The sequence below is a fragment of the Glandiceps talaboti genome, chromosome 10, assembly GCF_964340395.1.
Source record: "Glandiceps talaboti chromosome 10, keGlaTala1.1, whole genome shotgun sequence".
NCBI lineage: Eukaryota > Metazoa > Hemichordata > Enteropneusta > Spengelidae > Glandiceps > Glandiceps talaboti.
This window is the reverse complement of record NC_135558.1, coordinates 15198500-15214182: the sequence shown is the minus strand read 5'-3', so window position 1 is coordinate 15214182 and position 15683 is coordinate 15198500. Positions and strand designations below refer to the sequence as shown.

General features: G+C 36.9%; 2 protein-coding genes across 2 annotated transcripts in view; both read left to right on the top strand.

Moving 5' to 3' along the window:
• Nucleotides 1-7435, top strand: part of LOC144441030 (epidermal growth factor-like protein 8) — a 44775-nt gene extending 37340 nt beyond the window's left edge. Inside the window, exons 3-8 of the mRNA XM_078130542.1 lie at nt 298-416; nt 2906-3001; nt 4166-4288; nt 5157-5218; nt 5722-5875; nt 6541-7435. Of these exons, the coding sequence (XP_077986668.1) occupies nt 298-416; nt 2906-3001; nt 4166-4288; nt 5157-5218; nt 5722-5875; nt 6541-6584 (598 nt within the window). The 3' untranslated portion in view covers nt 6585-7435. The remainder of the gene's footprint in view (nt 1-297; nt 417-2905; nt 3002-4165; nt 4289-5156; nt 5219-5721; nt 5876-6540) is intronic.
• A 3386-nt stretch (nt 7436-10821) lies between these two features.
• LOC144440648 (low-density lipoprotein receptor-related protein 2-like) overlaps nt 10822-15683 on the top strand; it is an 11199-nt gene continuing 6337 nt past the window's right edge. Inside the window, exons 1-3 of the mRNA XM_078130033.1 lie at nt 10822-10900; nt 12635-13109; nt 13599-13751. Of these exons, the coding sequence (XP_077986159.1) occupies nt 10822-10900; nt 12635-13109; nt 13599-13751 (707 nt within the window). The remainder of the gene's footprint in view (nt 10901-12634; nt 13110-13598; nt 13752-15683) is intronic.

The window sequence follows — 15683 nt, the reverse complement described above, 5'->3', positions numbered from 1 at the left end:
TTTCTTAGATTTCCGATGGAATTGTCTTAATTTTTTCATATGCTTGATACTGAAGGAGGTTCTACATGTATAAACAAGTCGTGGGTTTCCCTCGTTTGCTGGACCACGTTGATGCTGGTAACTCAGTATGTGCATCGATTGGCGTGGTGTAATCATAGAGGTAAATCTGTCCCCAAGAATGAGTGAGTTCACCTCGGTGTCTATTAGTCAATGTCACCGGGTCATTCTCGGCGCAGCTCTTCTTACGTCACACCGTGACCTTTCACAAATTAAATGCCGTGTTTTTCAATCTTTCAGAACTGTGTATCAGCTTTCATATCGTCAACAATATGACGTCCAGTTAGGCACCGAAACCACGTACACGTGCTGTCCAGGTTGGCAGAAACACAACGACATCGCAAGGGGATGTCGAAAACGTAAGTAAACATCCCAACGATTAAATTCACATTTGAAAACAAGCGTACTACTTTTGAAGTGCTTCACTTCTGAAGTAGTGTTGGCATATTTGTATATCGAATTTACAAAAGAGCAGCGTTGTTTGTATTAAATTCAGCTTCACTTGATAGAAGAGATTTATGTGACATTTTACTTCTCTATCATTCACTTCACGATTCAAACTTAAAGTAAGGCTGCATACACGATATCACCGGCGGCGTCATTTAATGAAGTGATATTTAAAGAGGAACACCATTCCAGGCAATAAAAGGTTTTTCATAAACGTTTGGCTTCTGAAGAGTTATTTCCTGATTTTACATCTCGTACATTTGAGGCGCGATTTCAGAGAAACAGCCATTTGAAGTTGTGCTTACACTTTGTGAGTTTCGCTGTTGGCCATATGTAATTAGCATAAATGCATATGCAGTAGATGAACATTGAACACTCAATGATGTTTTCACTGAAGGCAATACGCATTTAGTCGTTCCCCTTTGAGGAGAATCACTTCAGACTTTCACATGTTATGTAGGTATTGATATACATTTTTTATGAAAAGGTATTTAAATTTAACTTAATTTAATATAGTTTGAAATGATAAGTTAATTCATTTCAGACTTCGGGTTGTCATTTATTTTGTAAAATAATTCAAGTTGAATTTTCTGTAAAACAACACCCAACACAGCACAGCACAGCGCAACACAGCACAACACAACACAGCACAGCGCAGCACAACACAACACAACACAACACAACACAACACAACACAACACAACACAACACAACACAACACAACACAACACAACGAAACACAACACAACACAACACAACACAACACAACACAACACAACACAACACAAAAAATGTCCGGGGGTAGTGCAAACACCAAATTTAAATAGAATAGTGGATCGAATGGAAATGTTAATTCAGTACTGCGTTCTGATTGGATGATAAGTATCCAATCAACATGTATCAATGTCGTAGAACATCTGTTGAATGTTTCCAATGTAATGGTGATAATGTGCTTATTGCTTTACAAGGCCCCCGGCCCATATACAACGTACATGGAAAAGTACGGATGGTGATGATAAAAGTTAGAGTGCACGTGATATACAACACTGAAACGATATTAATTTGAACTATCATTTAAACAACTTTTTGAATGATCTCATATACTACCACAACACTGACCCAAACACTGGTATTCGAAATCCAAAGAGCAAATAAATTGAGTAATACTTAGCTCAATGCTGGAACCGTGACTAACTTAAAGTTTTCGAACGGTTTTGATGAGACCGCGTCCATTGAGAGATGGTTAACCCCTACTGTTGGTAACACTAACTTACAACCATATTCGGTTTCTTTAATTTAGATACACTCAAACTTAAAACACATCATTTTTTTCTTGAGCTACATCTCACATTTCCATTGAATTATACTGTACTTCTGGCTTTCGTGTCAAAAATGTCATTTCACCGCCAAATCAACGCACTGCTGTGTATCGACTATTGATTTCAACACCACGCTGAGAAAATATTTGAAAACATTTTTATTCACATTTAAGCGACCCTTTACCCACTACTCTTACATTCTATCTAAATCACGTGTATTGAAGTGTTGCCTTTGCGAACACGAATTGTATGACCCATGATAAACTCCATAGCCCGTAATGCCACTCAGAAATGAAGTAACCTCTCCCCGTATCCCTTTTGACACGGATGACATGTTTCATCGGTCTGGGAGTGAAATGGCCTTCATATCGTTCTTTCCCCGCCTTGTTTGCAAACATTCAGGTCGTGGTTGTTAGAAAATGGGAAAGCCTTGAAACCCTTACGGAAATAAAAATCGGCGGCTTGCAACTGAATGTTTACAGAAAGCCATGTTTATTTCACAGGCCGAAATGAAGATCGATCGATCGATATATCGATCAGTCAGTCAGTCAGTCAGTCAGTCAGTCAGTCAGTCAGTCAGTCACATACAGACAGAGGGACAGAGAGACAGACAGAGCGACAGAGACAGACAGACATACATACATACATACATACATACATACATACATACATACATACATACATACATACATACATACATACAGACAGACAGACAGACAGACAGACAGACAGACAGACAGACAGACTGACTGACTGACTGACTGACTGACTGACTGACTGACTGTCAGTCAGTCAGTCAGTCGGTTATTCATTCAAACAGTCAATCAGTTAACCAACTAGCCAACCAATCAACCAACCAACCAACCAACCAACCAACCAACCAATTAAAGTCTTGTTTCATTGCTTCATTTTGAGTTCATATATACAATGTTTACTGCTAACACATATTTACTAAATCAAATATATTCGACATTGTATGTGCCATAGCACCATTTCCTCTACTGAATAGATAGATACATAAATGTATAAGCATATAAACAAGCAAACAAATAAATTAATGACTACACATTTTTATATTTCAGCTATTTGTACACAACCATGTCAAAATTATGGACGTTGTACGGGTCCCGATACGTGTACGTGCAGACCTGGATTTACTGGAACGCATTGTGAAACAGGTAAGATTTTTTAGTGACTGTTTCTTTTTCTACCTGCCAATATATTCGTTTATGTATGTGTGTTCAATATACCGTTGTCTATTGTCAGTTTATGTTGGCCATCTATGTTAAAAGAAGATATTATTATAAGATTTCTGGTACTGTACTGTACTGTACTGTACTGTACTGTACTGTACTGTACTCTACTTTACTCTACTCTACTCTACTCTGCTCTGCTCTGCTCTACTCTGCTCTGCTCTACTCTGCTCTGCTCTGCTCTGCTCTGCTCTGCTCTACTCTACTCTACTCTGCTCTGCTCTACTCTACTTTACTCTACTGTACTGTACTCTACTCTACTCTACTCTACTCTACTCTACTCTACTCTGCTCTGCTCTGCTCTGCTCTGCTCTACTCTGCTCTGCTCTGCTCTGCTCTGCTCTGCTCCGCTCTACTCTACTCTACTCTGCTCTGCTCTGCTCTACTTTACTCTACTCTACTCTACTCTGCTCTACTCTACTCTACTCTACTCTACTCTACTCTACTCTGCTCTACTCTACTCTACTCTACTCTACTCTACTGTACTCTACTCTACCCTACCCTACTCTACTCTTCTCTACCACACTACACTACACTACACTACACTACACTACACTACACTACACTACACTACACTACACTACACCACACTACATACTATACTATGCTATGCTTTGCTATGCTATGCTATGCTATGCTATACTATGCTATGCTATGCTATGCTATGCTATATACTGTGTTTAGATACAGGTAGAGGAAATACATTCAAGTTACGACGTTTCATTGTATTTTGAACCTGTAGACAAGAAAACAACAATCTAAGAAATACTATATGTCCCATATAAGCTCTGCAGTTCTCACATATAAACGTCCAACAAAAACACTTCACAATGTCGAATGCAGATATGAAGAGAAACGTCACCCCATAGCTAACATGGATGTTCATATAAAGCAGAAGAAAAAGGATACACAGTAAAAGAAACAAATAACATGAAAGGCAGTGGTCCATTTTTTGAACAGTTGGGGGCAGTAGCTAATAGCACGAAATGTTGTTGACGTATTGCTGGCTTCATAAGAAATTACTCTATTTTCTCATGATCAGTGACGTCTGTGATTATGACGTAATCAAATATGGCCGTCTCTTTACAGACATCAACGAATGCAACGAAAACACCCACGAGTGTTCTCAGATATGTGTCAATAACAACGGTAGTTACACCTGTGCGTGCCAAGCTGGCTTTATTTTGGAACCTGACAGACGGTCGTGTAAAGGTATGTCCTGTGTTTCATAATTTATTATCCCAGTTAAACATATCTATGGAATGTAGAATTTCACGCACTTTAGATTATACGAATTCGTCGCTAATCATCTGTAAGGGGGAAAAGTTATGTTATTTTTTTCTCAAAGGAAAGTCATTGGATATTTGATAGTCGAGAATCTTCCGGTCTATACTATGCAATCGTCACGGTTAATTTGATTGCATGCAGTGGTCTAAGTTAATTACTGTGTATACGTTTCCGACAAGGTTAGGCAACTGTTCGTATATATTTTCATCATTTATTGTGAACAAACTGTTGTGGACCACAAGGAATTGACACTCTAACCAATAAAAAAATCTTAACGCCAGCTATCATAATCCCAGTTCAGCTTTTGATATTGACCGTAGGGGGCGCTACAACCAAATAACTCTTTGTGTAGTGACATACAGGCTACAACGTCTCTGTGGCATCTTCGTAAACCACAGCCTCTTTTACGGCACTTTCCAAGACGCGCCACTATTCGCAGTGTTGCGGGAGAAATAACAGCTCTGGTTTGCGAGAATGATCTATGGAAATTGAAACGACAACACTGCGTGTGTATAACGTAATGCCAAACAAACAGGACCGCCAGACAGATCATAAGTTGACAAAGATTGCGCCCTTCTACAACATAGTTTTCCGCGTCGAAGACTGGTTCAAAATGCTCAGGAAAGCATTCTGATAGTTATCAAAATTCTCAATCACACACCTGATTGTCACAACGCTCAGACATTCCATGTATACTGCTAGTAACTAACTATTATATCAATCATGTGCGCACACTGATATCGATAATTCTAACAAACTATAATTTCCACTCTTATATTTTTCTCTCTCCTAGTTTGCTTAACATGTATACCTGAATTCCACGTGTTGTTATCAAGGGTTGATCAGCTAGAGCAGGTTGGTTCCTTTATTGAATTATCTTAGCGATCCTCCTACATGATACAGTGCATTTCATATTTGTGTTCACCAGCTCTGTTCTATACAATCATACAGACACCAATAAATTACACATTCTACATTTTTAAGACAGCAAGATTTCTTGCTACATTTTGCCTCAATAAAGTACATCATTAAACGTACTGCAACTAGACCCAGACATGCTGGCGCCAATGTTTTGTCATTTGGGGATGCTCCCAAAGTTTGAGTTACCAGTCACGATTTTTGAATGATGCCTTTCCCACGTTAAACTTGATGTTGTATGTGAACGAGACTGGCGGCTATATGACACAGCGTAATTTACCTGTACTAAACAAAGGTTGTTGGACGCCTATAGCCTGTCTACAAAAATACTTACATCTCAATACATAAATATTTTTACAACAGTGGGTTGAAAAATTATACTACATCTGTTGTAGGAAGAGTAACAATAAAATAGACGTGGAATATTTCTGTTTTCACAGGAAGTGAAATCTCTAAGAACTGAAACCAAGAAACCTCAAGTTGTCACGGTAACAAATGCAATAGCCACAGTGAATGATGAACAGCTCCAACAATTGGACAGAATAGCGTCACTAAGTGAACAGATTTCACTGTTGGAGGAAAGGCTAGATGTTTGTAAGTTGTAAACCTCGTTTCCCTTAACACTTTTACATATATTTAAACTATTTATGTTAATTTCATAGTTTAGACTTGGAAATCAATGATGACGTCATCCATATATAGGTGAATGTCAAAGGGCCGTTAGCTGTAGAGGATCATCAAGTCATGTAAAAGAGAACTTATAAACCTGCCATTTTGAATGGTGCATTATGGGAAATGCGATATAGATGATGCCATCCATAATATGTGGACGAGCAACAGACTTGTATACTTTTCGACACCGTCAGGTCCTGTGTGAGGGCACTTGCAAAATCGCCATCGTGAACGATGCTTTGTGGAAAATCTGATATCGATGACGTCATCCATAATACTGTATATATATGAGTAAGAGTGTAAACGTTAGAGGATCGTCAGTCCTTGTAATATGAAACTTATAAAACCGCCATATTGAACGGTGCATTGTGGGAAATGCGGTATCTTTCCCAATGATGATTGTGAATCAATAAATTGTCCTAATCAATTTGAAATTTGCCAGAGCTTTCAGAATTTTTTTTTAGCATTTTTACTATTTCATGGAGTGATTGTTATAAAATGTGGCATGTATCCTCCAAACTCCTCAGGAATGTAGTATGTATATAAAATAAATGATATTTTAACTTATTTTTCTGTCTCTATAACAGGTACATGTGACAACAAAAGAGGCCTGGGCTTTGGAAGGAAGTAACCACATTTGCAGAGTAAACACCGGAATGCTTTGAACAAAATGTAACAATATTGATGACGTCACACTCGTATCGTGTCACCTGCCCATCGGGAGAATATTCATTACTACGGGGGTATTACAAAAATAAGGCAACATTTCCCCCGTAAAGGAATTCTTCGCCGAACGTTGCTTTTATGATAAACTTTTATGAACATTAAAATTCATATGATTACCTGCAAATATGGAGAACAGTTTAAATGCTATTCATTTTGGTGGTGTTTATAAAATCGTTTTCTTTCTTTTTTTCTCATTTTTTTATTGATAATTCATATCTTGTGTTAAACGCAGACTTGGAATAATAGAACAACGATACATTAACCGTTAGACGGAAGTCTCTAGATCGTATATTGTGAGTCTTTTAGCCGATTTTCAGAAAAGTTAAAGTATTTAAAATGTTATATTTTTTTGTATCGTTTACGAAGGTGCTATTTACAACAACCCAACACTAGATGGCGCCCTTGGTGCTCTTTTTTTTTTGAAACAAATTCTGACGACCAAGTTGTTTTAATTCTATAAAATCAGATACTCGTAATCCAGCACGTTAGCTTCAAAGGTTCATTTAACATTTTTGTAACATTTTACAAATTTTGTTTTCAAGAATGTGATAGAATTGACTTTGAGTTGAATCTAGACTTAAACAATCAGGCAGAGCTCTTATTTTTTCCAAATAATCACAGTTAAAAACTATCTAGATTTTGAGGATACAGAATTGAATATTGATATACATGTATTTTTTTCGAAACCCGTTGTGAGCATGCTAGCTGAAATTCTGTAATCGCAATTTATGATCAGATATTGTGTTGTTGGGATTTTCGCGGTGGGTGGGGTGGGGGTGGGGGTGGGGTTTAGGGGTATGATGACAGTACATGTATGTACGTACGTATGTATGTATGTATGTATGTATGTATGTATGTATGTATGCATTTGTCTGTGTATATGTGTGACTCATGTTTGCGTGTATAATTTGTGTGCGCATGCGCAACAAATGTAGTAACTTACCTTCGTAATGTTGTATGGGACCGTAGGGAGAGATTATTTGAAAGAAAGCACTTTTTACCCCGAGGCTTGAAAGTGGATATTGCTATTTTGTCAAGAATATTTAATGGCTAGCTTTGCCTCTCAAACGATACACTGACCAAACTTTCTTATGCTGCATAAAGGTCAAGTTCAATATCGTTATATTTTGGTCCACAGTACCCGATTCTATCATGTGATAGTGGAACTGTGTTCAATCTAAAGAAATCACACAGGGCAATAAAAAAATGGTGTTGGAATAGAAATAGAGAAAGTGTGCGAGTTCATTTATAAACAACCTATGTTTCCATGTAATTTACCAATATTTCCACTTTCTATAAAATTTACTGTATAATCGTACTACGTCAGAAAACTGTGTGTTATATCAATTAAAAATACGTGCGTAAGAATCATGTTCGCGAATTACGCACAACACTAGTTCACGTTGTAACTCAAACCCAATGAAAAGAAACTGGCGATATGAAGTTTGTATACTTCCTCCGTGTATTTTCTTGTACACCTTGGAGATGGGTTATCAGTGAAACATTAAACGTATAATTGTATTTTTATAGCAAGAAACAAGTGTGTTTTCCGTCGAATGGCAATTTTATATTTCATGTCTAGATACATTAATGTTTTTTTAACACTATTATTTTTAATGTCAATACTTTTAATCATTGCTTGCATTAAAGAAATATATTATATAAATGACGTCATTATATCATTTACACAAGCATAATGTATGTATGTATGTATGTATGTATGTATGTATGTATGTATGTATGTATGTATGTATGTATGTATGTATGTATGTATATATGTATGTATGTATGTATGTATGTATGTATGTATGTATGTATGTATGTGTGTATGTATGTATGTATGTATGTATGTATGTATGTATGTGTGTGTATGTATGTATGTATGTATGCATGTATGTATGTATGTATGTATGTATGTATGTATGTATGTATGTATGTATGTATGTGTGTGTGCATGTATGTATGTATGTATGTATGTATGTATGTATGTATGTATGTATGTATGTATGTATGTTATGTACGTACGTACGTATGTATGTATGTATGTATGTATGTATGTATGTATGTATGTATGTATGTATGTATGTATGTATGTATGTATGTATGTATGTATGTATGTATGTATGTATGTATGTATGTATGTATGTTATGTACGTACGTATGTATGTATGTACGTACGTATGTATGTATGTATGTATGTATGTATGTATGTATGTATGTATGTATGTATGTATAAAGGGAAGCAAGTACAATTGAACCAGGATGAGTAGAAACAAGTCACCAGGGCTCTACAAATAACTTACTGACATTGTTACATCATGGTCTGACAGACAATAAGTGTACAATTACTATAATTATATATCAATGCATTGACATGCCTGAAAAAAAAGCATACGTTGCTACAATGTATGTGACATTTGCGACGATCTCATAAGATGTAACAATGTTTTGTCTAGCCAGATCAGACGACACAATGTAACAATGGTGGTAAGATTTTTGTCTGGGTGGAAGATAAAATGTAGCAGAGCTGGTCAAAATTTTGTCTTGATAGGCTACCGGGATGTGTCAACTGACTTCTATTCTATTTATACATGCGTATGCACAGACATAAACAACTGCCGCTGTGTCACAGGTACACGTCTTGCCAACTTGCTATTGTTTACTCAACATTTATATTACTCAAAGGATGATGACTAATTGCTTTGTTATTTATTAGATATATTTAATGCCTTAATTATGACGGGTTCTATCCAACAACATGTTTTTGTTAAAATGGATTGATTTTACGTCAACGACGGGGCAATCAAAATTTGAAACTAAGACAAATAAAATTGGTGTCACGTTCTCAGGTTTTCAATGTCAACTTTCGGAGCATTCTAACGTCCAGTCAGACCGTAAAATAAACGAACTTCAAATGAATTTTTCGATCGATAAACAATGTTATATATAGTTGCAAATCATACATCATGATACGCCAAAACTTAGCTACGCGTGAGTAGTAGCTAAGTTTGTTTTGTAAACTACTATCGTTGTCGGATGACACATTTTTCGGTTGTTACAGTTCCAACCGTAAGCTTATTGTTGTCATGACACGAACGCTTTACCATGTAGACTCTAATACCAAAGGTTAACTGTCGAATATGAACTGTCGCAATAATTTCTGTTATTTTGTTCTCAACAAGAAAACTCCATGAAGCACACTCCGCGTAATTTTAAAAAAAAAATTGTCTCATACAATAATAGCTTTCTTACTATACATTCTAAGGTGCATTGAATCATAGGGCAAACTTGTATCGTAGATGTCCACGACTTAGGACGGTGCAAAAAAATTGCTTTCTAATTTACGGTACGGACCCTAAAATCAGTGCCTCCATCGATCAAAACACTATCGGATTTGCACACAAAGAGTATCATTCACGAGACACGTTGTGAATGAAGATCGCTGTGATTGATGGTGTATGGTCTAGCTTGTGTTCCAATATTGTATATGCAATTAGCTCTACCATCGGGGCAAATTACACTAACATGTCCTGGTTGCAGCCAATGTGGTTTTAAAAGTTCACAATCTGTAACACAGTGGTTTTTGAACGCCAATTTTATTTCCATTTTGAAATATAATTGTACATTACCAGCTTCAAACTTGTTGCTTCATTTTCATCTATACATAGAGCTCACATCAAACATCTAGATATGGTATTAAAGGAAGGTTATGACGTAATTTCTTGGACAAGAAGATCAGGAAATTACAAGCCTCATTATGCACACTTATGTTCCTCTGTCACGCCCAAAATTGTTGCACATCGACAGCTTGACTATAGAAATTGACAGAGCTGTATGGCGATTCTTTTCTTGACTAAAAGTGTGGCTAACTTACAAGAAGGACGTCAAAGCAAAACACAACAACGGCAAAATAAAAAAATTTACACGAAAGAAATGGAATGTCGGATTTGAAAAAAAAAATATTTAAGGTTGAAAATTTCTGTGCACGCATGCGCTCTTTGTTTAATGGCTCCTTGAAGCATTCAACTCTTGGCAAAGCAAACATTTATAACACCTTTCGAGTATTTGTTCAGTTCTGACCAACAGGACGTGGAAGTACCCTTTACGACAAACAGTTACTCTGACACTAGTGAAAAAAAAGCATGGCGCCGAAAGAAGGAAATTTTGATGGCCGTACAGGTTTATATTTTCTACTTTTTGTCGTCTGCATGTGCCTAAAAGGTAAGAAGACATTTGTGTAGAGATAGCTAAACTTGTGAACAATTGGGGAGGTATGTTTTTGTCAATACGTGGTTTTATGGCTCAGAATGAATGTTTACTTGCCACTGTACTTTTTCAACCGTGGTAGGTTCGTTCCAAAGGAAGGTCAAAAATATAGTAAAAGGGACATTTCCGACCATGAATAATTCCAGAATTTACTTTGGAACAGGAAAGTATGGATTTTGGGTTACAATGTTGAACAAGAGAGTATGAGTAATCCAGTAGAATAGAACAACATGGATACTCGGCTAGGATATACTGTAGAACAAGAAAGTATGGATTCCAGGCTATACTGTAGAACAGGACAGTTTGGATTCCAAGCTATGCTGTAGAATCAGACAGCATGGTTTCTAGTCCATACTGTCACACACGGTAGAACAGCACGGCATGCACACTGAGATACACTGTAGAACAGTACATTCCGGGAGTACATCACGGTGTCATGAATTTGTAATTACCGTGTTTGGGTTCAAACATGACGCTGTTTATACATGTCGTCAAACACCTAGTTGGAGAGAATCTTATTGAATCAATTCTATACTGCAGGAAAGGACAGAAAACACTTGAGACTATTTTTATAGAATACGTCTGATATAATTTTCTCTACAGGGGAGGACAGTTCGAGCTGGAAAATTATCGTGTACACGTACACGTTCCCTCTTTTTAATAATAACTTTTGTGAATATGATATGAGTACAGCAAGAATTGGTTTATTTCATAACGCAAACAAATCAACCGATCTGGTCATATATGAATAAGTTATTTGATGTCATGGTGAAAAGGATGCAAACAATAGTGTTATCGCGTCCGTTTTGTCAACTTGTCATCGTCGGAATCCTAGTCTGGATGCCAACGTGGTCTTTAACTTCACCACGTCTGGTCAAAGTCCCTCAATCAGCACAAAAAGTTATTCATCCAATCAGTGAACCCCAACTATTGTAGTGACATAAAGAGTGTATAAGTAGTATCCTGAGCCGACAAATATACCATACTTGGACGTTACACATAACTGCCCCAACAAACACTAACTTTAAGAGGGACTGTGTTATTGGTTATAATTCTGTGATTGATTACCGAGGACATGATGTTAAATGACTCTGTGGGTGGCTGTGGATGAATTTTAAATTGCACCTCATGCATCTCAGGACTTGTAGAATATAACGACTTTACTATACTGCGAGTGCAGGTATGAATCGTAAAGATACCATATAGGAACTAGACTATCGGACTCCTCACTATGTAAAATCAAATATGGTAAACAACATGCAGGTCTCCGTTGCCTTGGTTACAAACACATTCTTTTCATACAAAAACCATAGTTTCAACTGCAGTATAAGACTTGCATTATAATTATTTATAAGAAGAAAAAAAGGTTCTTTTAAAGTACAAATCACTGTTATTGAGTAGTTCGGTGTATTACTTTTATTGCTAGCATTTTAGCACCAGAGTATTACTGTACAACAGCGCACATGTCACCGTCTCCTCGAAGTTATTATTTATGTGTTTACCAGAAGCCAACCGATGCATGGCACAACATGTTACAGCCACTTATACAAAACATGTAAACACTTTTTTTAAAAAAAATAGGCAAGGTACACACGGCCTCGAAATTTTATGTTGAATAAATATATATATAAATAGATAGATAGATACACAGATAAATTAATTAATACATAAAAAATGTTTGGCCTTCAGGTGTTTCGTGCGATAACATTGGAACAGGACCGTTTCTCATGGTTGCTGACTACTACAGTATTTTCTCGTCACGGTTGATCTACATCGATGGAACCGGGGCTGAGATTTACAATCATTTGGTTGAAAACCCTTCCATTTCGTACAAAGTATTACATCAAGAAACCTATTCGTACTCCGAAAAGTCAGCCGTGGTCTTCGATTACCAGGATAAGTTAACATTCTGGAGTGACCCTGGTCATAAAGCCATCTACAGCCTTTCACTCGATGGTGATGATAATAAGGCACGGATTGTGTACACGGGAACATCGTCAACGGTTGATGGTATGACCGTGGACTGGTTAACCAATAACATTTATTGGGCTGATGCGGCCTATAACTGGATCAAAGTATCGAATTACGATGGGTCATCTTTTCGTACCTTGATCACTACAGAATTGGACCATCCGACAGGAATTGCGTGTAACCCTTTAACTGGGTAGGTTGTGGTAGATTTCTAAATTCCCTGTTGTTTAATTTCACTGAAAACATGTCGAACTATTTTAAATGGTCACTTTTTTGTGTCATTTTCCCGCTAATTTTTTTTTCTGCTTCATGACCAATGTTATTATAGGTGACGGTAGAATGTTTTGATTTGCGCAGTTACATCTTAGTATATACTACTTTTATTGATTGATTGTTTTTTGGTCGGTGGGTCGATGGTTGTTTAATTGATTGATTGATTGATTGATCGATCGATTGATCGACTGAGTGAGTGAGTGAGTGAGTGAGTGAGTGAGTGAGTGAGTGAGTGATTTAATGGTCGGTCGGTCGGTTGGTTGGTTGGTTGGTTTATGAAACAATGAATTATTATTAAATTCAAAATGTCATATGCCACATGATTAATATGATTTATCGAGCAACAATGTTATTGAAGTGTCCATATATCAGTCAATAATAACAATAATACAATAACATCACCATGCAGATATTTGTACTGGAGTGACGCAGGTAGTACATTCCGGATCGAGAGGTCAACACTAAGTGGAAACAATCGAACCATACTAGTAGACGAAAATGTAGTGGGCCGTGACGTCATTGGTAAACCGGTTGCCTTGACAATGGACTATGCAAATAATAGGTAAGAACTCGATTTAAAGTAAAACTCGCCAAGGAGTTGTACAAAGTTTATCTGATAATATAATTATGATAACATGGGCAAGTCGTGTTCTCTTATCATATAATTCCAAGGCTAGGCTTTATAGTGACAACACACAGCACGTTACAGATTATTGTTCACTGTTCACTCCCTCTAGATCTCAGTACTTGGCACAGACTTGTTGATTTCGATAAGAAATTGCGCATCGTGTGCTAGCATGATCACACTTTCTTGCTACATTTTGTATGAATAAAATAAAAAACATTTTAAACGTACTGCAACTAGACGCAGACATGCAGACGCCAATGTCTGCATTTGCATGTCTTTATTTGATGTCTGTATATGGTGACAAGTTAGTTCATTTCAAAATACACAAAATGTAGCAAGAAACTGTATTCAATCAATCTAGCTATCTTGAAGTGTGTAGCATGTGCAGTTTGTTGTTGGTTTCCGAGGCTGCATGATTATAGCAAACCTAGAGAGTTAACACCAACATGCAATACACTGTAAATCATTTTTTTTCTAAACATATTGCGCGCGCAGAGCCAGTCGTCATCATGAACAAGTATGAATCAAACTAATTGTAAGGGATGATTGCACAATATATAGCACAACTTCGTTTGTTTAGGATAAAGCCCCCCCCCCCTCCCCCTCTCCCTAAACAAACGTTGACAAGTGCGACATCGTCACGTTTATATATGATGTAAACCCACGATAAATAATATAGCGGTCACACCACTACAGTCGTTGCAATATAATGTTAAAACATTATGGCAAGGCTTAAAACAAATTTTGTGGTTTATTTTTTTCTCTCTATGTGAGTGTTTAGTTCAGGTAGTTATGTTTTCCGTTGTTTTCCATATGGTCTCTGTGTTACTGGTTTCCTCTCACCAGATGTACAGCCAATACATATTGGAAGAACAGTATATTGTCTTTTTAATTTGAAATTTGAAATTTAATTTGTTACCGCATCCACGAGATTTCACAACTTTCGCGATTTGATTTTTTCTCGAATACGTAAAAAAAGGTTTAGGATCGGCGTTAGGTGGGGCCTGGTAACCGGAACCAAACAACTTTTGTATGAGGCATAAAGACAATAAAATACTACTGGAAAGCTAACACTGTATCTCACATTAGAAGTAAATTTAAATCAACGTCTCAATAGTAAATACAGAACTACTTATCAATGAAGGCGTGAAAGTATTTGTAATTTGGCTAGAAGTGCGAAAAAGAAGTAACGTTTAAGTAATCTCACTGATGACAGACTTCCCCCACCCCACCCCGACCCCCACCCCGCGAAACGAATGAAGTTCCTTTACTGAACTTGTGTGACTTTGTGCGATCGTCTCTAAGGGTAATTGGGACTATTAGTAATCAATGACACTTCGGATGACGTTGTTGGATGACAACTTGTGAATATTGGAATAGTACTTAAAACTGTAGTAGCCGCAACTGGGATTGTTGTTTTCATCAAATAACCAAAGATACAGCTTCAATAAATATTGGCCAAACACTTATAAAAAGACACTGTATATGTTAATTAGTGGTCAATATTATCTGTAGGTAGTGTCACAGTAATAGTAAGTTACAAACTTGAGCAACAGCTTAGTTTTGAATCTGTTACCATGTTAAAACTGTACTAGTTGTATGGAGCATCATTTTTCGATCAGACAACCACAAACTACTGCTTGTTGTACAAAAAAAAAACAATATTAAAACAGTGTACACATTAATCAGTGGTAGATATTATCCATAAGCAGTACAGATACAGGTTGAAATCGTGATCGCCGTTGAGAGTGCTGATATTTTGGCGCTGACCCAAAACTTTGATTTATCGTGTATATCGCGATTTGTATATCGTGTATACGAGCTTTAATATGTCAACACGCAGGTAGTATTAATCCGGGTCTTTGC